General features: G+C 38.4%; 1 protein-coding gene across 2 annotated transcripts in view; it reads right to left on the reverse strand.

Moving 5' to 3' along the window:
- The window catches only part of LOC143018223 (hemocytin-like), a 184,722-nt gene that overhangs the window by 42,098 nt on the left and 117,632 nt on the right, over positions 1-24,992 (reverse strand). For both annotated transcript variants that reach the window (XM_076173462.1, XM_076173461.1), the window contains exons 56-65: positions 23,527-23,746; positions 17,638-17,746; positions 13,766-13,955; positions 9,343-9,477; positions 7,679-7,803; positions 7,409-7,534; positions 5,172-5,348; positions 4,696-4,933; positions 4,285-4,372; positions 1,688-1,797 (exon numbers count right to left, since the gene is read on the reverse strand). In XM_076173462.1, coding sequence (XP_076029577.1) covers positions 1,688-1,797; positions 4,285-4,372; positions 4,696-4,933; positions 5,172-5,348; positions 7,409-7,534; positions 7,679-7,803; positions 9,343-9,477; positions 13,766-13,955; positions 17,638-17,746; positions 23,527-23,746 — 1,518 coding nt within the window. The remainder of the gene's footprint in view (positions 1-1,687; positions 1,798-4,284; positions 4,373-4,695; positions 4,934-5,171; positions 5,349-7,408; positions 7,535-7,678; positions 7,804-9,342; positions 9,478-13,765; positions 13,956-17,637; positions 17,747-23,526; positions 23,747-24,992) is intronic.

Raw genomic sequence — 24,992 nt, forward strand, 5'->3', positions numbered from 1 at the left:
ATAGACAGATGCTGATAAAAGTGAAAGTGGTAAGGAGGAGATGAGTCAAGCATTTTAGAAAATTGCTGACTGTGGAAGAAGTTAGGGAATGATTAATGGTGGCAGTGGGAGGAGTTAGAAAAATGACTGTGATGGAAAAGAAAAATGTAGGGATATAGGGAAAGATGAGGTATAAAGAGCATTGAAAATGAGGAGAGCTTGTAATGACCCAGTCATCAGAGTGTCTAATAGTAAGAAACTGCTACAGTGAATTGGTCGGTGGGGTTGATTAAAGTGTGCCTATATTAGGGAAATGTGCCACAGGACTATAGGGGTGCTTCTATAGTCCTGCTTCACATGGGAAAAAGGGACATATAAAAAATGTTATAGTTTTAGAGGGATAAATTTGATTAGCATAGTCAGAGAGGCACATGGGAGAGTGTTAATTAAATAGAACATGAGAAGAATAAAAGGGTATGAGGATCAAATTTTTTCTGTTAAGGCAGATATGTGAGAAGTTTTTGTCAAAAGGTCAGGATATTTTTGGAGGCTTTTATGGATCTAGAGAAGGTTCATGACAGGTTTAACAGGAAAGCATTGCAGATGCACGAGATAGAGAAAAAGCTTTTAACCTCTTTGGTATGATGATGCCTATGTAGACATCATGAGGCACAAGTGGGTATATGAGGATGCCAGTCTCAGCATCTAGATTATATATATATATATTTTTTTGTACATGAGTTACCCCCAGATTCTGTGAACTGGTTTGATCATGTTTTCTGTGTTTATTATTACTCAGAGTAAAAGAGAATGAGTAATACAGCAGTGACTTTATATTCTATAATGCAAGTAGTGTGATGCATCATACATATGGCAGCCGATGCTGCACGCGAGAATTTGACTCATACTGAAGTGGTTAAGGGCAGTCAAAAGCTTTTACATATGTAGTAAAGCTTGTGTTAAGATTGGCAATGGTGAAGGTAAGTGGTTTGAGATGTAAGTGGGGCTATATCAAGGTTGTGCTGTCATATGAAAAGGATGAGTGAGGAAAAACTAGTATAAAAGTGTGGAAGGCAGGGGTAGATGGAGTGAAGTTGAAGGGAAGACTAAGGAATGAAATAGATGGATGATGTGAAAGGAGCCCTGGATAAAAAGGAAATGTCTGTTGAACAGGGAAGGGAGAGAGCAAAAAATAGTTGTGAGTGGAGAATGGTTATGAATGGCTGATAAATTGATGTGGCCTAAAGGGATTTCAGGATTTCTCCTTGTCTTCTGTATTTATGCACAAGAGGTTGAGGAGGGAGGGTTTCCATGTAAATGAATCAGTGGAGGTAAACCAGCTTAGGATGTCAGGTCCTGCTGTGGAAGTGCTGTGTCTTACTTCACTGCTTTTGTTCCAAGTGGTGGTGGGGGAGGGGGGGGGTCACAAGATGTCCCTTCATCCACAAAGAGCTATGATGAGGGGAAGCTATGGGTGTTGGATGGATGGGAAGAGGGTGCATGCATTGGCTGGCTTCCTCCTTTGTAGAGCAGAAGAAGCCTTTTAGTATATGGATAGATTGACAAAGGAAAACCTTACTGACATACTGACAGGCATTTCCAAGCCATATGCCAGATGCTGAAAATATACTGATAGATAAGCAAGTAGTTAAATGCTGGCTATTTACTAGAGAATATGGAAACATAACTAAAAAACATTATTACTTACAATCTCTGCATTTTTCTGGTTTAACACATTTGTCCTCGTCCATTAGAACAGTTCCATGGGGACAGAAGCAGCCTTCTACACATTTCTTGGTATCCACATAAGTGTCCTCACTGCAAAGTAATCTTATTATCATTATGCAATATTGATTAACACACTGTAGATAATCACCATCTACCGGGTAAATTCAATCTCAATTCCAAAGTGCAGATAATCTATGACATAGATAACTCATTCCAAGAGCCATTCTTTTCCTAATAGTGTATAAATTTAGTTCCCATTTTCCTCATATTTTGTATCTACCACCTGTTTCTCATCTAATTACTCATACTTCATTTTCCATTCCACTAGTTTTATTATTTTATCTGATTACCCACTGCCTGAAGAACATGGTGGACAAACATGGGGAGGAACATCCTCTCTTTCATTACTATCATATTCACCTATTTTACTCCTTCCAGCTTAAATCATGTGAAAAGTGCATCTTATTTCTTCCCAGCAATAACTGCCAATTCATCTTTTCCTCTCATGGAATGAATTGTTGCCATAGTCTTTGCACTGTACTCCAACACGGTCATTCACACACATCTTTACTTGTTCAATATCTTTACCATGAGCTCTTGTTTCATTCACCCCACTCACCTACTTTTTCTGTGATCTACCCTTTCTCTCACTCCCAGCACTCATCCATTCTCATATGACCAAACCACCTCAGACTGGCCTCTTCTATTCTTTTTCTTTGGTCCACCCTAAATTCGAATATGCAGTGGTGGTGTCATTTCCACATAAAGTAAAAATATAAACAAGGTTGAGAGAGTGCAAAGAATAGGAACCTAATTAGTTCCCAGCCTTGCAAGTAAAATTTACAGAGATTAAAACATTGGACCTGCCATAAAAAAAAAAAGGAAACAGGTATTTAGCTAACTGCATTTACAGTACTTTATTGTAGATACAATTAACTAATATGGATGTACTGTGTCTTGCTGCATTGCTTCTGACCCAGAGCAGTGGGTGAGATGCAGAGATGACCTGTCATCCTGGAGGAGCCAAGAAAAAGAGGGAGGGAGGGGTAGGGAATGGGAGTGGAGTATGTGGGGATGAAATGGGTGGGACTGGATTCATGCCTTGACTTTGGCTACCTCCCTTGTAAGAAGGTAAAAGCCCTTGGCATATGTATGTATGTACAATTAAGTAGATACCTCTTTCTCTTTTTTCAATGATGAGAGGTCCATGCATTTGACCTCTGTAAATTTCATCTGCAAGGCTGGGAACCACAGTTATCAGGAGGCATTTTCTCATTGAAGCCCTCCAATACTTGTTACGTGATGTTTTTGAGTTATGTGTTGGTTGAACAGCCGTCTTTGAATCCATGTTGATATGATGAATTAGGCATGTATGCTCTAATCCTTTCTAAGATTAATCTTTCCATCAGTTTAGATATGGTGGAAAGGAGAGAAATGGGTCTACAGGATAATACAATTAGGTAAATGCAGAGATCAAAGACCAAACACTATTCTCAGACCAACAAAACATTAAATTGGATACCCCTGAACATAAAGCCAGAAGGGAACAATTATGGGTACCTGTATAGGGTGGTTCTGTGACTGACATCAAAGAGAACCATCTCCCCACCAGTTGTTTTCAGATCCAATCAACACCCTCACCTCCATTTAGAATTTCACCCCTGATAGGATGGCACTTAGTCTCTGGACCATGTCCAAGACTTCTCTCTATTAATTTTAACTAGCTTTCCTTCAATTTTTCACATAATGTTGGGTAGGGAGCAACAATGCAAAGTTGGCACGGCCTGGGAATTTAACCTGGGACCTCCCACTGTCTGGACAGGCATCCTTACCAATTACACCACAGTTGCCTCAATTGACCACTCACACATCTCCCTTCCCTTGGCCTCTGCCAGTCCAGAAATGTGCACTTCTGTGGGATCCTACTCACTGCACCATGTTGGGTAGGAAGTGGCACTGCAAAGCTGGTACTGCCCTGGAATCAAACCTGGGACCTCCCACTTGCACACATACCAGCTGACATCTGACAACCATTCTACTCCTCCTTCTCAATAATGACACACAAACACACCCATACTAATATAGTAGCCAAAAAACCTGGTATTTCTTCTTAGACATTTCTATAGAAGGGTCTAAGGAATGCTGCTTGCTATTGTGGGGTTTCACTTTTTCAGTCAGTGAAACTCATGGCAACAATTATCCTTATTAGAAAGCCAAAAGAGAAACTCTTCCAAGCCTCATAAGAGTAACATTGGCCTATATAAGCTCACTATCACCCAGCTTTAAAACAATATTAACACAGAACTGACCTGGAAACAAACACAATATACTCCAGATGTGCTCACCATACAGAAGACACTAAACTTTTTTTTATCTCATGCTGTCCTACAATCACTCATTTCATGCAATAGGCTACTACAATTCAACTTTCCATGAGTGATTTATGGGCTAATCCAGTGGTGATAGTTGGATTCCTTGGGAATGTGGGTCTTTTGCATGAAAGAGGATCAAAATATGGATTCAATAAATGATTGATTGTTCACAATTTACAAGAGAGAAAAATAAGTAATTACATACCTTTTATCCATCAATGTGTCACATGTTTTATAGTTTGTCATATCATAACACTGATGGTATTCCATATCTCCTTTGCATTTTGGTGGCTCTGAAAAAATATAATAACAATGATAATAACAATAATAACAATAATACATGCATACATATACAAATGGATTTTTCCCCTTACAAGGGAGGTAGCCAAAGTAAAAATAAAGTTCAGCATTAGATCAAAGGTAAAAATAAAGTTCAGCATTAGATCAAATTAATGTTTTGCCAGTGAAATTCTAATATGTCAAAAACTTACATGTATTTCATATGAGTATGTTGGAATGGTAACATTCAAACAACAGAAATGTAGTTCTAAGTAACAAGATAGGGCACCACATTTCCAATCCCAGTCTTGTAAAGTACAATTAGATGAGTGCTTACCACATTTGTGTTCAGATCTCCAATGATATAAGTCTTCATCATTATCCATAGAAGCCATACATTCAGTTGCATAACTTGACAGTATGCCACATCTGCACTTTTCAAAATCTTCCCCATATATTGTGCATTGGCAAATAAGCTCAGCACAGTGATATAAGAAAGCTTCAGAGCTAATATTCTCATAACACTGTTCAAAGGGATATGTAGTCAATGCCCTGCATTCTTCTTTTGCTCTTTCCTAAAAGAAAAAAATGCATGTACTTTAGAATGAAGCTGCCCTCTTCCATACTTGTAGGATAAACTAATTTTATATGAAAAAATAAGACCAAAGATAAATCTTGTGATACAGCCTACCATTTACTATATACAAAATCAGTTAAATAACATGTACTTCATGAACTGTTCTCTAATTGTTTATCAAACATTTTATTTTCATTATTATTATTTCAGTACATAAAACAAATTTCACTTCATACCTGCACTGTGTCAAGACAGGGTACCTCTTCACATTCTTCATCTTGAAGACTCCAGAGATCTCCAAACTCCTGTGAGGAAACTACTTGTTCTCCATCTGGTCCTTCATAGTCATCGCTAGATGTACCCGAATAAAGTCCGCAAAGACCATTCACATTGTACAGCAACTTGCTTGTCACCTATATGCAAAAATTATGAGGAGTGAATTTTTCCATTATTGTGGTCAAATGCTTCTACTTGTATAATTATAGATGACTGATTTGATTTAATTTGGTTTTACATCACCAACTTCCTTGATCAGGGCTGGGACAGTGCCTCATAAAAGAACTTTGGCTTTGGCAGTTGTAAATCACTGCTCATGTTGGATGCCTTTCCTCACCTCTGCACTGAGACCGTAATTGGAACCTGTACACTTGACCTCCCTGGTGGCTGTTAGTTGTGTATACTGCTGCTTTTCAGTGTAATGCAAATGATTCCCTGATTACGTGCAATAATATAGTCATAAACCTTTTTGATGAGTGAAATTTCTGGGTGCTACAGTATACCCACAAGACCCCTCATAAAAGTGCCCCCAAAAAGTACCTTAGACAGGTACTTGTCATTGGTTTCACTATTCCTGTATGAAATAAATATACATTACCATACTAAGTCACCAGTCTCTTCAGTATTGCTTGAGAACAACAAATGTAGGGTTATCAACAAATAACAACTGATTCACATCCCACATCATTCTAATCTTACTCACTACTTTTAAATCCATCCATACAAAATTAAACAACCAATGCAGAATCATACAACCCTGACATAACCCCTAAAAAAAGTCAGAGAAGTGGCTTGGAGAAAACAAAGAAACAAAAGAATAAAGGAAGAATGTGAAAGAGATATAAATAAATACACAAGAACCCAAAGATACGAAGAGAGGCACTTTGACCAAGGTATTAACATTACATGCTATGATAAATCTAAACTGTTTTATAGGACTATTAACAGTAAGCTAAAAATGAGTCTATGAAGATGAACACAGACTGAAATAATGATGAAAAGTTGCCAACCAATTTCCACTAAGGAAAATGACTAAGTGGAGGAGAAAAGTGAGAACAGAAATATTGGGTTAAGAGATATAAAAAAAGGAGGTAAAGGAATGATATTATTTTCGGAAAAATGAATGGAAAAAAAGGGGCTTCATGGGATCTTATACTGAACACTTTAAGAGTATAGAGATCAAATGGAAGAGAAGATTCATAGCCTAATTATGTGCTCATGATTATGGATATACTTCTGGAGGCAGGTATGTAGTGGTTGTGGAGGAAGATAATGGAGTATTTGTGTGTGATATACAGGCCCATGTAGAGGCAGGGGTCCTAGGGGTGCCCGAGCACCTGCCCCTTTGCCCTGTGCCCCAACTTCACAAAAATATATATAAATGAATGAAAAATTATTTCTCACAGGCTTTTTCCATTTTCTTGCCATTCAGAAATTATATGGAAAATGGTGTTGCACCCTACCAGATAGTTGCCAAATACGAATAATACAAAAGAGTGAAGTGCCCAATTTCCAGCCCAAAGCACCTGCCCTTTGCAATGTCTGTGCACATTACTGGTGATATAAATAGTTGGGTGTTGTTTTGATGTTTCTTGGCATTTGTGAGTGTTCTGCCATCTATTCACAATCACTCTCTACTCATACCTTCCTCTATCACGCCCTTTCCCTTCCCTATTCAACAGGCATTCCCCTTTTACCAAAGGCACCCTTCACCCCAATGCATCCATTCCATTCTCAGTTTTCCCCTTAAGTTCACTCCATCCACCACTGCCTTCCACACTTTTTGCTCATCTTTCTTTATTCATTGTTTCTATATACCAAAGACCCCCATACTAAAAAAGAAAAAAAAATGAATCATTAATGAAGTAAAAGAAAAATGTCTAAGGTAACTATTGAAAATGAGAGAGAAGTGAAAAAAAAACATAATTACATTAGCATAATGAAGAAAGTCTGAGCACAATGGGTTAAATCAAGTTGGATGTGCAAACTTTGATTAAAACATAATCTAATACAAATTTTACAATAAGTCCTACTATGTATTAACAGAGTAAGGAAAAAAATAAAGATGACACATAACAAGATGGTTTCCAGGCTTATGTAATTTTTGTTACATAAATATCAAAACTACAGTTTTAGAAAGCTTAACAGTAAGAGGAATGATTCATAATACACTGTAAAAGAAAAAAATCAAACTTACCCCAATAACTGCATCCATATGTGTATTCCATTCAACCCAGAATCCATATTTGGCAGATTCAAAGATAATAGAGTTTCCTACACGAGATAACGTGAAGGCCCGGTAGTTTGATCCAATTTTTTGAGCCTGTATGTATAATTTATCAGTTACTGAGCCAAGATAATATCACATACTAATATCAGGATATAGAGCATATTAATTATATTGGATACATATGTTTCTTTAGACATACAAAATGTCAAATCCTGCAGAAAGCAAAGGATGACTTACTTGATGCAAGGAATAGGTTTGTAGATCATACTCAATGGCAAGGGATTTGGTAATGGTAAGATAGTGGTCATCCTGCCTAATCTCAATGTAGCGGTGGCATGTTCCCGACTCACATTTTTTTGCAACTGGAAGCAAAATTATATTCAATTTTATTATCATACTTTACGTGTGTATCTCTATTCACATGTGTGTTTATCTCATATTTCAAAGAAATAATGAGTCATATCTCTAAATACTTTCAGAAAATTAAAATAATTTCTAACATCACAGTGTTACTCCTAAATACTACAAGTCATGTCAAGTTGTTCACAGATGCTTCCATGTTTTAAAAGTATCAGTACTTTTACAGTTAGATTAGAAGTCCTACACATAGATTTCTAGTGAACATAAAAATACTCTTGCAGTCCCCTGTCCCATGTATACCTTTGCTTGGTCCTCTTCTTAAACACCACTGTGTTCAACATCATGCTATCATCAACTCCCTTTCTAAACACAGCTCCAACATCATCTCTCCACTATAATTTTTACACTGTTTTCCCAAACCTCCATACTACTCAATATATTGGCTCATCTCCTACTCTAACACTGAGGTTCCCCAACACCACTACATTTACATTCCTCACAAAACTCTCCACACACTCATATTGATCCATATGCATCTCTTTGTCACTTTTCTCACTACCTAGACTGTATGCCCTCACAAAAACCCATATTTCCCACCCTAATTTCACCTTTGTCTACATTATCCTTAAAGACACTTCCCTCCACTCCACCATGCACTTCCCTATCTCATCACTAATCAGTAGAGCCATTTCTTCCCTCACTCACCCCCACATCACTTTTAACACACTTCCCACCACACTCCCATTCTTAAACTCACCCTTTCCAATTCAACTTAGTTTCACTTAGCACTAACACACTCATTTTCCTTACCACAAATATTCTCTCTCTCTCTGTCACAACCACACACATTAAATGACCCATTTACTAGATTTCTGATTTACGTCCACCTTCCAGACCCTCTTATGCCTTGACTTTTTGTTAGAGGAACACAAAAAAGCACCATCACTCCATCTCTCACTTAGTAATCTTTAACAACACACATAGGAAACATAGTAGTAGATTTTTCCTCCTCCTTCACTGTAGGATCGAAAGGAAGTGGAAGTATAGAAGGGTAAAGGACAAGTTCAAGGAAACAACATAAAGGAGGGGCATCTGTACTACAAAAGCATCAACATTCCTCTGTGAGTAGAGATTTTTAATATATAAAAGATATGTCACTCTGGTCCATAGGGGTACCCCCAAAAGACTCTCTATACTGTGGGGATTTTTTGGGGTGCCCTATGGATGACTACATGTTAACATGCAGTCTACATAAGGGAAGTCAATAACATAGTATAAGGAATATCTTATTATTCTTTTGAATTAGCTATATATGTGTTAACCAAACACAGGTTTATTTCATGTTTAATATTTTCTTGATGAATATATGGTTAAATGACCCTAAAGGCATCCCATTAATTCTTAAATCCTATTATCACATTTTTCATAGTGCAGGGTTTATTGATACCAAATGCCCACAACAATTTGGAGATTACTTACATGTAGAAAATTTATTTATAATATCTGACATAAAATGTATGTTTGAAATATTCAATTCTTACCATTAACTTCCCAGCTGTAGTTAATTTTGTCTTGTGCAAAAGTGTGGTTGCAAATGTCATACTGGTAAACTATACCATCAAAAGTGGTATATGTCCTTCCTTCCATCTTACATTCAGACACAGATGGTGGGGGTGCTGGAAAGGCAATCATATTTGAATTATAAGATATACTCTCACTCAGAATTAACATGACACTCTGTATATAGCTTTATCTACCATCTCATGTTGTATCATTTTATGGCTATTGCATTTCATGTCATGTTAAAATATTCAGTATTCATATACTTTGTGATACTGAATACCTCAAAATTTGAAATTGGGTGCTGCATCTATTTACCTAACATACAATATTATTACAATATTATTACAAGGCTTATGATAGGGTAGACAGAAAGGCACTGTGGGAGGTTATGCAGATTTATGGGATAGGAGGAAAGCTTTTGGGAGCTGTCAAGAGTTTTTATGAGAGTAGTAGAGCATGTGTTAGGATTAGAAATGGAGAGAGTGAGTGGTTTGAAGTAAAGGTGGGACTTCGTCAAGGATGCGTTATGTCGCCCTGGCTGTTCAACTTATACATGGATGGGGTGGTGCGAGAGGTGAATGCTAGGGTAGTGAGTCAGGGATTGGAGATGGTTAAAGAAAATGGAGAAAAGTGGGAGGTGAGCCAGCTGTTGTTTGCAGACAACATTGCGCTTGTGGCAGGGTCAGAGGAGGGATTGAGGAAGCTGGTGGCAGAGTTTGGGAGAGTATGTGATAGAAGAAAGCTAAAGATAAATGTGGGTAAAAGTAAGGTGATGAGATGTACAAGGGGTGAAAGTGGCAGTAGACTGGAAGTGAACATTAAGGGAGAGCGACTGGAGGAAGTGGATAGTTTTAGATACTTGGGTGCAAGTGTAGCAGGAAAAGGTGGAGTGAAGGTGGAGGTAGAATGTAGATTGAGAGAAGCGAGTAAATGCCTTGGTGGTTTAAAGAGTGTAATGAGGAATAGACATTTGGGAATGGATGCGAAGAGGAGACTGTATGAAGGAGTGATTGTGCCAACAGCACTGTATGGGGCAGAAACGTGGAACATAAGAGAAGAAGAGAGAAGGAGTTTGAATGTGTTTGAGATGAGGTGTCTGAGAAGTATGGTGGGGGTTACTAGGCTAGATAGAGTGAGAAATGAGGAGGTGAGGAGGAGAACAGGGGTGAAAAAGGATTTGGGAGATAGGGTTGATGAAAGAATATTAGGATGGTTTGGACACATGGAAAGAATGAGTGAAGAAAGACTAGTAAAAGAGGTATGGAAGGCAGATGTGGAGGGAGTGAACATGAGGGGACGTCCTAGGATGAGGTGGATGGATGGGGTGAAGGGGGCTTTGGGGAAGAGGGGAATGTCTGTTGAGGAAGGAAGGGAGAGGACGGAAGACAGAGGTGAGTGGAGAATGGTTGTATATGGATGATGTTGTGACTGCATGAGGAGGAATGGGCGGGGAAGTGGGGGGTGGGGTAGTGTGTGTGAGTAGATTTTGACGCAGCCCGAAGGGATTTCTCCCCGTCCTCGCCTTATATGCAAAGGGGGACGGAGAGGGGGGGTCGCCGATTAAATGAAGCGGCCTCGCTGTGGATGTACTGTGTCTTGCGACACTGCTTCTGACCCAGGGCGGTGGGCAGGGTGCAGGGATGACCCGTCATCCAGGAGGTGCTCAGATGAGAGGAAGGGTGGGAGGGGTGTGGAGTGTAGTTAGGGATGAAATGGGTGGGAGTGTTTTTATGCCTTTCCCTTTTTGGCTACCTCCCTTGGAAGGGGGAAAAAGCCTTGGTATATGTATGTACAATATTACCAGGGACTACGAAATTTTCCATTTATCAAATCATCCTGTGCTGGGAAACCTTACGAAATATCCCATGACTACAGAAATTTGCATAGGTCCTTTGTGAATAAATGAGAGTTAACCTTTTCACTACTGAAAAATGATAGGATGAAGAGGTGCTTGGATGTGTGGATTAATGGGACTTTTGATGTGGGTGGCTTTTCACTACATGAATGGATGATGAACGAAATAATAATAAAGACTCTAGTCTACCCTAGATTGGAATAAGTAGCAATGACATTAAATGAAAGTTATAAGCAAGCTTTAGACAACACAAAAAATTATAACAGAATGGTTTCCAGCCTTGCAGATAATCTGTATGAGGAGGGACTAGAATTAAACCTGCCATTGTTGAAGAAACAATGAGGAGCTGACTTGATTGTGGTCTTCATGTCACTGAAGGTGAATATAAGTGATAAAAGATCTTTTAACCCCTTCCATACGGTGCCGCACACGTAGGCGTCATGGGGAGCGAGTGTATTCGCGAGGCTGCCATATCGGCGTCTTGATTATATTTATTGTAGTCGCCCCTCCATAATGACATTCTTTCTAATTCTTTTGTAATCACATTTTCTATGGTTATCAAAATTCACGGGTGAAGAGAGAACGATCGATATAAGCGGTGACTATATTTTATGATGCGAGTATTATTACGACACGTCGTACGGCTGGCATTGACTGCTGCCACCGAGATCTAAGTCCATGACGCCTACGTGTGCGGCACCGTATGGAAGGGGTTAATCTGGGATAGGAGGGCATCGCAAGGTCATGGGAACAAATTGAAAATGGCCATATGTGTGTAGGATGTGAAGAAATACAATTGTCCATACAGATATGTAAATTCCTGAAATAGCCTAGACCATGTACGCCAAGCTGGAACCATATATGAACTTAAGACTAAGTATGATCATTGGAATATAAGAGAGAATCTTATAAGCATGGCTCTCTTCCTGTATACTACAATTAGCTAAATACCACATCAGAATATGCAATAGTAGTGTGGTTTTTACACAAGATGAAAGATACACACAAGACAGAGAAAATACAGAGCAGTAACTAAATTGGTTGGCAGCCTTCCAGATTATACAATAAACCTCCCATCATTATAAGAAGGATGTCACGTCCTTAGCATGAATAGGAGCTTGTGGTTGTACTATGTCATGCCCTTATGTGAATAAAGTTTCCTGTTTGTGATTTTAAGGGACGCTTTGCATGAATATGATGTGTAATGTATGTTCAAAATTGTACTGTATTCATAATATATATGTATTTCTTGAAATCTTAAACACTGCACGATATCCATCTGTTGGAGTGCACCCCTTTATGTATTATCAGATGATGTCAAGCTCAGAAATGTATCATAATTTGGCAGGAAAATTACCTCTGCTTTCCCATTGGCTGAAGATTTTTAAACTACCGCTTTATGTATGTTTTGCCATACTTGAAACATCGACTCCCATTCCTGGCATATAAAAGGCCAAGCAAAGAGCGACCCAATCAGAGACACAGAGTCCAGAGAGACCAAAGAGACCAGAGAGGTCAAAGAGAATCGGAGACAGCTCCAGAACGAGAAAAGAACCAAGAAGATACCCAGGGCCCATCTGAATCTATGTAAAAATTATTCTATCCATGGTTCCTTACATGTTCATATCTATACACTAAAAAGTAGTTAATGATTAAAGTTGAAGTGTTATTGAAATATGGATGATAAATGAACAAATAAGAAAAGCACTATCCCAATATATTACAGTGAGTCCTCCTTATACAGTAATTCTTTATCTGGTAAATTCACAGTTACGGTATTTGGTAATTACTACCCTCGATTCTATTTACGGTAAGAAAAATTCACTGATACAGTATCCATTCATGTTTTGGAGGTAAAATTAGATATTTTGAAGAGGAAAGAGCAGGGAGAACGTACGGCTACCACAAGTTGAAACTTGGGTTCGGTATACGGTAATTTCAATTTGCAGTAAGGTTTTCAGGAACGCATATGTACCATATAATGAGGACTCACTGTATCTGTTTTTGAATGATGCTGTTATGTTGTGTATTTTAGTAATAAATCTGACTTTTCCTAGGGATCAGTAATGGGCACCTGCAAAAGGTGGTCCTCTAATATAGATGTGAGAGAGAGTCCTCTCACTGACACGTCTTCAAAATTTATCAACACCATCACCTCCTTCTGGAGGATTGTAATTCAGGCTCTGGGGGGTTGAGCTTAATATCTCTCTCAATAACTTTAAATATATCTTCTGTCACTTTCCTGGACAGATCTATGTGAGGATCTGAAACCTCCAAACACTATGATGCAGATTTCCAGTCAGTAAAACTCAATGCAACATTTATGATAATTACTATCACTATTTGATTTTCCTTATGGTTATTCATGGTTTCTGTGTTGTATCATATTTATTTACTAAAGTGGTTAATGTTTTAAAATAGAAATGTTGAAATATGGCAAATGGACTAGAAAATGAACAGAGGTACCTCATATGAGGTAGGTTATGAATAGTTAATTTGAAAATGTATGCTATATGACAATAGCTTTTGGATTACTATTAGCTTACCTTCAGTTGTGGTTGGAACTGTAGTTGATATAGTAGTTGTTGTTGGACAGATTTCAATGTCACAATCTCTTACATCATCACATAACTGCTGTTCACTGAGGCAAATATTAGAAGAAACACACAATGTGTAATTTTCAGGGCAGGATTCACATTCACATGCACAGGTGTCAGACAGTATCCAGCGCTCATTCTGAAAAGGCAAAGGTACATCTATACATCAACCCATATCTATATTCATAAAGGCCTTTTCTATCTCATATGGGTGGAAGCCAGCCAAAGCAAGCATCCAACCTTCACCCATCCCACTCCCATCCAAATATCTTTGGTTTTCTCTTCTATCTTAGTTAAGAAGTAATGCAGCAAGACACAGCACCTATACACATGGCCTGACAGCTGAAGCTGGTTTACCTGTTTCATTATATGGCAATCCTCCCACCTCATCCACACATGAGTAATTAGAGATGTCAAAGAGAAATCCCTTTTAGTTGCATCAATTCATCATCCATTCACACCCATCCCTTGCTTTATACTTTCTCTGCTCAACAGACACTTCCTTTGGTCTTCCCCTCAAGTTCACTTCATCAGCCTCTGGCTTCTACACTGTAATCTATTGCAAAAAGATCTAGACACTATTTTTGTATGGGGCCAAGAATGAGAAATGAATTTCAATACCAAAAAATACAAAGGACTGGAAGTGGGCAATAGCTACAAAAATCCATCTTTAACTATTCCTCAAGAAGAGAACCCATTACTAAACCAAAAGTAGAGATAGATTTGGAACTATTGATAAAACACAACATGTTACCTGACAGACATATAAGCAGAAGTGTAGGAGATATATATGAATTGCTGCAGATGATTAAAGTGAATTTTCACTATATGGATGAAGAGAGAATGAAAAAACTCATCAAAACCCTGATCTTTCCAAGACTGGAATATGTGTCAGTGGTATGGTCCCCACATAGTCAAGAATTATACTACATATACATACATATACCAAAGGCTTTTTTTTCCCTTACATGGGAAGTAGCCAAATACTACATTTCTTAATATTGAAATTCACTTTGTTCTTTATACTCCATGACTTTGTCCAGGTTTTCTTGAAAAGATTTGCAATCTTCTTCTTTACTTACTCTCTTCAATAGTTTCGCATCATCTGCAAAGAAGTTTATATAACATTCAATTCTTTCATCCATGTCGTTTATATGAACAGCAAACATTATCGGAGCCAATACGGAGCCTTGGGGGACTCCACTTATCATGTTTACCCAATTTGAGTTCTTTTTTCTAAGTACCACTCTCATTTTTCTTCCATTCATGAAGTCTTTCATCCATTCCAATAATTTTCCTTGTATTCCACCTATTGTTTCAATTTTTCTTAGTAGCTTTTTGTGTGGTACTTTGTCAAAAGCCTTTTGTAAGTCCAGGAAGGCAGAGTCTACCCAGCCATCTCTTTCTTGTATTATTTCTACCAATCTTGAGTAAAAGCATATTAAGTTTGTAGTACATGATCTTCCACTTCTAAATCCAAATTGGTTGTGGTTTAGTATTTTGTTCTCTTCCAAGTGTTTAGTCCATTTATTCTTTATAACTCTTTCACATATTTTTGCAATTGTGTTTGTAAGGGATACTGGTCTATAGTTTGTTGGATTTTCTTTATCTCCTCCCTTATATATTGGTACAATATTTGCATTTTTCCAATCTTGTGGTACTTTTCCTTCTTTGAGCGAGAAGTCAATTATCTTGTATATTTTATCTGTGAGTTCATCCATACATTCTCTTAATATCCAGTTCACTATTTCGTCTGGCCCATGTGACTTTCCAACATCAAGTTTCTTTATTTGGTCCCTTATTTCTTTCTATGTCACTGTTATTTCTTTCATTTTGGGGGATCTTTCTTGGTGTCCATCATCCCACATTTGTGAGCTTTCAACTGTAAATACAGACTTAAAGTGTTTGGTCATTACTTCAGCCATTTCTACATCTTCTGTGTATTCTTAATTTCTTTCATGCAGTTTCACTATTTCATGTTTGTCTTTTAGTTTATCTTTTACATATCTGTAAAATAGTTTAGGTTGATCTTTGCATTTGCCTATTATATCTTTTTCATAGTTTCTTTTTTCCTCTCTGCATATGTGTTCATGTGCACATACATATGAATGCTGTTGCCAGTTACCTGAAGGCTGCAGGTTTTCTGCAGGAGAGACCAGAGGCAACTGAGTAATTGCCTGAGCATAATCAACACTGTCAAATTGGAGTCATCCTCAGAGAAAACATCAGACTGAGGAAACTGGTGATCCAACAGCTAACTAAAATTGATATATATTCTTTAGCAAGGAAACATACACACATACATATACCAAGGCTTTTTCCACCTTACAAGGGAGGTAGCCAAAAAGGGAAAGGCATAAAATCATTCCCACCCATTACATCCCTGAATACACTCCACACCCCTCCACCCTCCCTCTTATCTTAGCACCTCCTGGATGACGGGTCATCCCTGCACCTTGTCCACTGCCCTGGATCAGAAGCAGTGTCACAAGACACAGCACATCCACAGCAAGGACGCTTCATTAAATCGGCGACCCCCCCTCTCCGTCCCCCCATGCAGAAAAGGAGAAGACGGGGAGAAATCCCTTTGGGCTGCGTCAAATTTTGCTCACACATACTACCTCACCCCCCCATTCCCCCACCCATTCCACCTCATGCATCACAACATCTTCCAAATACAACCATTCTCTATTCACCCCCGTCTTCTGCCCTCTCCCGTTCTTCCTCAACAGACATTCCCCTCTTCACCAAAGCCCCCTTCACCCCATCCATCCACCTCATCCTAGGATGTCCCTTCATGTTCACTCCCTCCACATCTGCCTTCCATACCTCTTTTACTAGTCTTTCTTCACTCATTCTTTCCATGTGTCCAAACCATCCTAATACTCTTTCATCAACCCTATCTCCCAACTCCCTTTCCATCCCTGTTCTCCTCCTCACCTCCTCATTTCTCACTCTATTTAGCCTAGTAACCCCCATCAAACTTCTCAGACACCTCATCTCAAACACATTCAAACTCCTTCTCTCTTCCTCTCTTATGTTCCATGTTTCTGCCCCATACAGTGCTGTTGGCACAATCACTCCTTCATACAGTCTCCTCTTAGCATCCATTCCCAAATGTCTATTCCTCATTACACTTTTTAATCCACCAAGGCATTTACTCGCTTCTCTCAATCTACATTCTACCTCCACCTTTTCCTGCCACATTTGCACCCAAGTATCTAAAACTATCCACTTCCTCCAGTCGCTCTCCCTTAATGCTCACTTCCAGTCTACTGCCACTTTCACCCCTTGTACATCTCATTACCTTACTTTTACCCACATTTATCTTTAGCTTTCTTCTATCACACACTCTCCCAAATTCTGTCACCAACTTCCTCAATCCCTCCTCCAATCCTGCCACAAGCTCAGTGTCGTCTGCAAACAACAGCTGCCTCACCTCCCACTTTTCTCCATTTTCTTTAACCATCTCCAATCCCTGACCCACTACCCTTGCATTTACCTCTTGCACTACCCCATCCATGTATAAGTTGAACAGCCAGGGCGACACAACGCATCCTTGACGAAGTCCCACCTTTACCTCGAACCACTCACTCTCTCCATTTCTAATCCTGACACAAGCTCTACTACCCTCATAAAAACTCTTAACAGCTCCTAGAAACTTTCCTCCTATCCCGTATATCTGCAAAACCTCCCACAGTGCCTTTCTATCTACCCTGTCGTAAGCCTTTTCCAGATCCATAAAAGCCCAAATAACATCCTTCCCCTTTCCTATAGCTTTCTCACATATCTGTGACATAACTATGTAGATAATCACTTACCTCACCACAGGTGTTTTGACAGACTTGTGGGTGACATTCTGAGTTTCCATACAAATTACAGGTACATTCTCTGCAATCTTCTGTTATATATACACTGCTCACTTCATACCTGTTCAACATCATGGGAAAAGTTTCTGTAGTGAAAATATATGCTTATATATGCATTATATTTATATATAACCAAAAAATTAAATCTGACAAATATACATATCAATCAATGGATATACTTGCACATATGCACATATACTGTATGTATATGCATGCATATGGCCATGTTTGTATGTGTATATGTATGTATAGGTGATCATATATATAGATGTATATGTATGTATATCTAATATGGATTTAATCATGTTAAAGCCCTTGGCATGCCTCTGCTGAGTAGTTCTTGTACCAGCTATAGCCATAAATTCAACACCTGTAAATTAAATCTGACTAACAAATGAATGACTAGATATATCCTTCAGTAGATACATGCATATAAATGCATATGTATATGCATGTGGGTATATGTGGATGTGTTTGTATGTATATATTTAAGTTTGTACTTGTGAATGTAAAGGGTACATATATGGATGTATATGTTGTATGTCTTATATCTTATATATTTAAATACAGATACACCTGAAACTAACAGACTAAATGGGGTGACCCCTGGTCCATTAATGCCACATGTCTGAAGTTCACAAAATTACCTCACTCACATACACACATACATACACACACCAACCACAGTCGAAGCAAGACATGCTAGAACGAACGCTCTGAACCCGCTATTAAACAATTCACGAACTAACGAATTTGAAAGTAGGCCTAGTTGTTTACAAAGATACGGGGAAGGGAGAATGTATTCGCTGTGACCAGAATGTAAACGTCTTTGTATCTCCATTTTATCTTTTTTTTTATTATTATTATTATTCTTTGTTCGTTTTTTTCTTCTTTCTTTCTTTTTATAAAAAATGGAAAGAAGCAAAGAAATTCTGAAAGACAAAGAACCAGCAAAAAGATGCTTGGAAGAAAGCAGAATAGAGGCTCCACTTGGTATCATTCGAAAGAAGACATGTCTTTCTCAAACACCAAGGGAATACCAAAGGTTTGAAAGAGTTTTTTTGGGGGGGGTTTGAAGGGTAAAGGAAATATTATGCATAGAGGGTTAGAAATGGATAGAGAGCCCAGGTATAGAAATATAATGAGAAATAGAGATATTAATGACATTTTGGATGAATTAATAGAGCTCAAAAGTGAGTATAAAATAATGTACAAAGAAGTAGCTATGCTAAGAAAAGCCAATGAGGAGAATAATAGGGAGATAGATGACTTAAAAAAGGAATTAAATAAATTAAAGGCAGAAAATGAAAGGTTGAAAAATGAAGATATAATTAGGAATGAGGCCTTAAAAAAGGAGATAAAAGATCAAATGCAAGCAGTAACTGAAAAGGTGGAAGAAAAAATAAAAACAAATGAAGTATCCTTTAAAGAAATAATGGAGCAAGAGGTCAAGGAGAATACCAAGGAAATGGTGATCCAAGTAATTAAAGAGAAAGGCAACTTAGTTAGGGACACAGAGGATAAAAAAAGATGCATTTTAATCTATGGCATTAAAGAGAAGCATGATGTACCTAGATATCAGAGAGAAAAGGAGAAGAAAGAGTTTGCTAAGGAAATTCTGGAAGAATTACAAGCAGAAGGACACGGTTTGGATAGGGAAATTGAGGAAACTTATAGAATGGGTAGATACTCTAAAGAAAAACAATACAGGCCACTGAGAGTAAAGCTTAGATCACAAACAGTTGCAGAGGAAGTACTATCCAGAACAATGAAATTAGCAAATAGTGAACAATACAAAAATATATGGAAAAAAAAGAGTGAAGAAGAAAAAGAAAAAAGAAAATTAACTTAGCAACTAAGTGAATGAAAAAAAAATAAAAAAGAACTGAAACAGATTTTTTTTTTTTTTTTTTTTTTTTTTAAGTGGTGGACCTGAGGCTGAGAAAATGGTATATAAGGAAAAAGGAAACAAAGCAGACAGAAAAAGATGAGGAGAAAGGAAATTGAAAATAGCTTATACCAATATAGATGGAATAACTTCAGGAAGGAAGGAATTAAGTAATTATCTGGCCTTAGAAAAACCAGACATAATGGGATTAGTGAAAACTAAATTAAAGTGTACTCTACCACCCAACACTGTGGGACAAGGTTTATACAATTGTTGGACAAAGAATAGAAAGGATAAACAGGGTGGCAGAGTATTAATTTTGACTAATAAAGATTTAGATGTAACAAAAATAACTGTAATGTGGGACAAGGTTTATACAATTGTTGGACAAAGAATAGAAATGATAAACAGAGTGGTGGAGTATTAATTTTGACTAATAAAGATTTAAATGTAACAAAAATAACTGAAGGAGAAAATAATGTAGAATAAATTACGATACAAGTTGAAAGCAAATATATGAAGAGTAGAAAATTTGTAGTGGTGTATGTGCCCCCCAAAACACAGACCTAGACAGAAAGTGATCATTCCAAAATATTATAAGATACAAAATATGAATTAACTAATATAGCAATTATGGGTGACTTTAATTCAAAAGAAATATGTTGGGAGGAAATGACAGTGAAGGGTGGAGAGGAACTCAGGGGCAAAGTCCTGCTCGACATGCCCATCGAATACCCAATGACTCAGTGGATAAGGGAAAATACCAGATACAGAGGTAGTGAAGAGCCATCAAGGCTGGATTTAATATTTATGACAGAGCCTAAATTTTTTTTACAAAATTGATTACAAAACTCTGATAGGAAAGAGTGACCATGTATTGATAGAATTTGAGTCGAAAGAACAAATGGATCAAAGCAGAAATTATAAACATAGAATAGGAAGACTAATGTACAACAAAACAAATTTTGAGAAACTAAAAAAAAAATTTCGCAACGCAAACTGGGAAACATTCCTAAATGAAGTAACAGGGATGGAAGAGAAATGGAATATACTAAAAGAAATTTATAATGAGGGAGTGAATAAATACGTACCACAACAAAAAAAAGGAAAGAACATATATAAGAAAAAATGTAGTGAGGCTAAGGATAAAAGAGATAAAGCATGGGAGAAATGAAAAAAAAAGACAAGAAAACAAGCAAATGGCTAATGTACATCAAACTAAGAAATGATTATGCAAAAATATGCAGAGATGAAAAGAGAAACTACAAAAAAAAATAATAGAAAAATGCAGGGAAGAACCCAAACTATTTTACAGGTATGTAAATGGCAAACTGAAGAACAAACAAGAAATAGAAAAGCTGCACCAAGGTAAATACAAATATACAGAAGAACCAGAAATGGCCAAAATTATAAACAACCACTTCAAATCAGTATTCACAATAGAAAACTCACCTAACTGTGAGGAAATAAAGAGAGAGATATCCCCCTCAATGAAAGAAATAATTGTAACACAGAAACAGTGTGTGCAAACACTATTCAAGATTTTAAGAAAAACTTGATGCTGAAAGATACAAAGATGGGTCATCACAAGCATAGCTCCCTTCCCGTATAATACAACTAGGTAAATATATACATACATACATACATACATATACCAAGGGCTTTTTCCCCCTTACAAGGGAGGTAGCCAAAGTCAAAGGCATAAATCCACTCCCACCCATTTCATCCCCACATACTCCACTCCCATTCACCACCCCTCCTTCCCTCTTTTCTTGGCTCCTCCTGGATGACAGGTCATCCCTGCATCTTGCCCACTGCCCTGGGTCAGAAGCAGTGATGCAAGACACAGCACATCCACAGCAAGGCTCCTTCATTTAATTGTCAACCCCCACTCTCCATTCCCTCATATAGAAAAAGAGAAAACAGGAAGAAATCCCTTCAGGCTGCTTCAAAATATTATTCACACATACTTCCTAACCCCTCATCCCCACCCACTCCCTTCCATGCATCACAGCATCATCCATACACAACCATTCTCCACTCACCCCTATATTTTGTCTGCTCCCTTCCTTCCTCAACAGACATTCCCCTCTTTCCCAATGCCCCTTTTACCCCATCCATCCATCTCATCCTTGGTTCCCCCTCCTGTTCACTCCTTCCACCTCTGCCTTCCACACCTTTTTTTACTAATCTCTCTTCACTCATTCTAGACATGTGTCCAAACCATCCCAATATTCTTTCATCAACCCTATCTCCCAACTCCCTTTCCACCGTGACTCTCCTCCTCACCTCCTCATTTCTCAATCTATCCAGCTTAGTAACCCTTACCATACTTTTCATTCACATGTATAAAAATTATCAAACATGAAGAACCATGTCTTATATGTATATTGTTGTAATAGATACATATATCAATGACTTTTTCCCCCTTACAAAGGAAGTAACCACAAAACAAAGACATAAAATCCACTCCCACCCATTTCATCCCCACGTACTCCACCCCCAGTCACCCCCCTCCCTCCCTCTTATCTTGGCTCCTCTTTGCCTCCCTCACCTTACATTTTCATTTTCCTCTATTCTGTTACCACTCACAGGCTTTCCTATTTCTGCCTTGCAACCAATCCTCATATGCTTTCTTCTCTTCAACCACTGTCTTCACCTGTTTATCCCACCATTCACTACCTTTCCTTCTGTTCTGTCCAATCTTCCTCATCCCACATACCATCTTTGCACATTCTGTCATTTCCTCTTTGAAATATATTCATTCTTCATCTACTCCTACTTTCCCTTTATCCTTCACCCCTCCCACACTTCCCTCAGCTTCTCCAGGTATTCCTTCTCCTTTTCCTTCTCATTTAATCTGTTTACCCTAAGCACCTCTTTACCTTCCACTCTTCTTCCCCTACTCCACTTTTTCTGCACTCTCAATATCCCTTCTACAAAAAAAAATCTGACACTCCTTTACTCTCTCCTCTACAAACATGATTGTCCATAACTCTTCCAATCCTTCCTTTGGGTACTACTACTTAGCCCATTAATGCCCTACCAACCACCCTTCAATCCACCACCTTTTCAAACATATGCTTGGCTCTCTTCTTAAACACTGTATTTGCTATCATCAACTCCCTTTCTAAACACATCTCCAACTTCATCTCTCCACTTCAATTCTTAACTGGCACCCAAAAGCTTCCTAATACTCAATCTATTGACCCATCTCCTACTGGTGTTGAGAAGACCCAACACCATTCCATATACATTCCTCCCAAAATTCTGTATACAGTCATTTAAATAAATCTAAAAAGCCTCCCTTTCCTCTTCACTCTGCTCGCTATCAAGACAATATGCATTCACAAAAATTCACATCTCCCACTCCAACTTCACCTTTGCCCACATTAACATTATGATAATGATGATTCAGTTTAATGTTGTGAAACTCCCCTCTATCAGGAGGCTAAGATGGTGCCCCTTACAGAGGACTTTGTAGCATGGAACTTAATGAATCATGCCCTTGGTTAAGCTAACCAGTAGCAGGGTTTGAACCACCATCACCTCAATCTCCATCACAAGTGATGACACCCTAGTTCGGTCAGCCAGCATGAAATACTACATTTAGGTGACAGATATACTGGTAATTAACCCCTTCCATACGGTGCCGCACACGTAGGCGTCATGGACTTAGATCTCGGTGGCAGCAGCAAATGCCAGCCGTACGACGTGTCGTAATAATACTCTCATCATAAAATATAGTCACCGCTTATATCGATCGTTCTCTCTTCACCCGTGAATTTTGATAACCATAGAAAATGCGATTACAAAAGAATTAGAAAGAATGTCATTATGGAGGGGCGACTACAATAAATATAATCAAGACGCCGATATGGCAGCCTCGCGAATACACTCGCTCCCCATGACGCCTACGTGTGCGGCACCGTATGGAAGGGGTTAAGACATACCTTTTTCCATTTTCATAGCAAGGACAATTATCCCTTGTTACACAAGAGACACCATCCCAATAGTGTTCATCATCACACGAGCACTGAGCTTCATCTTGTAAATTATAACCTGGGCATGTGTTACAGACTGAAATTGGTGTTGTGCTTGTTGAAGTAGAGGTGGATGTCACAGTAGACGTGGATGTTGTAACAGTCACAGGCGTTGTGGTTATCACAGTAGCTGTAAGTGACACAAATACTATCAGAATATGATAATGAAATATTAGTACTGAATATCCAAGGTTACAGTTCTTAGAGTTAGATCTTACTGCGTTGTGAAATTATTCATGACTAACAAAATCATATCCCTACCCTGTGGCAGGTTTACTATATAAACATACCATTCTAAAAATAAATTCAAACACCCCAAGGGATATAGATTTAGAGATGAAACAATATTCACTGGGCATTGAGAAAGGGAAATGAGTGGAAACTAAGATGTATCTACTTATATACCAAAAGACTTATTCCTCCTTACAAGGGAGGGAGCCAGCCATGGTATGCACCCACCTTCCACCTATCCTTAACCCCTTGAGTACCGGATGTGTGTTTTGTGATGCCTGCGTGTCACAGCTGAGTGCACTCGCCAGGAACCGAGCGTGCTCCCCGTGACACGCACATGTCACAGTTATAAGCTGTGTGTATTGAGGGCTCTCAAGGCCTCGGTTTCTGGGTTATCTCTACCCACGTGGTGGCAAGTGTCTGTGTTTACAAACATAAGGCTCCAGCCATTCGTGGGACGGTTTGAAACGTTTGTTTACGTAAGGTTGATGGGTCGGTAATGAAGGGGTTAAAAAACTAAAGAAACCAAGAAATTTTGGGGGAAATGAATAAAAAATACAGATCTCAAAATAGAGTTGTTGATACCGTATTTTCCGGCGTATAGTGCGCTACTGTTTTCCGTTGGAAGGGCCTAAAAATGGGGGGTGCGCGTTATCCAGTGGTGCGCATTATCTACGGCCTATGATAGAAATTCTGCGGCTGTGTGTGTAATTTTTTTTCACAACAACGTGACGATGTTGGCCGTCACAAAGTTGGGATGGCACACTTCTCCGTGACGTTCCGTGAGAACAAGAAGAACAGCCATGGTGACATGAAAGAATACGACAGCATGGGCTACCTTATATAAATATTTGGTATAGGTAGGTATCTATCGAATCTTATTTTTCATGTTTAAATAGGCCTAAACACCATGAAACATGATCAATATTCATGATATTTGCCCATGTTCACAGCATCCTAGTTTGAATTTTTATGTTGGCTTTGTTGCTTCACTTTAGGTATGGTACAAATTCCGTTGCGGCCGTTCATAAACTCGTGTCAAACACCTGACTACAACACCCTCTTTCGGGAGTTATATTAACTAAACGTCACCTCAATGAGAGACTGTCCTAATTCAACACTGTCATTGCAGGTTCAAAGCTAAA

The sequence above is a fragment of the Oratosquilla oratoria genome, chromosome 34 (assembly GCF_046742065.1).
Source record: "Oratosquilla oratoria isolate Oo_2021 chromosome 34, ASM4674206v1, whole genome shotgun sequence".
Lineage (NCBI taxonomy): Eukaryota > Metazoa > Arthropoda > Malacostraca > Stomatopoda > Squillidae > Oratosquilla > Oratosquilla oratoria.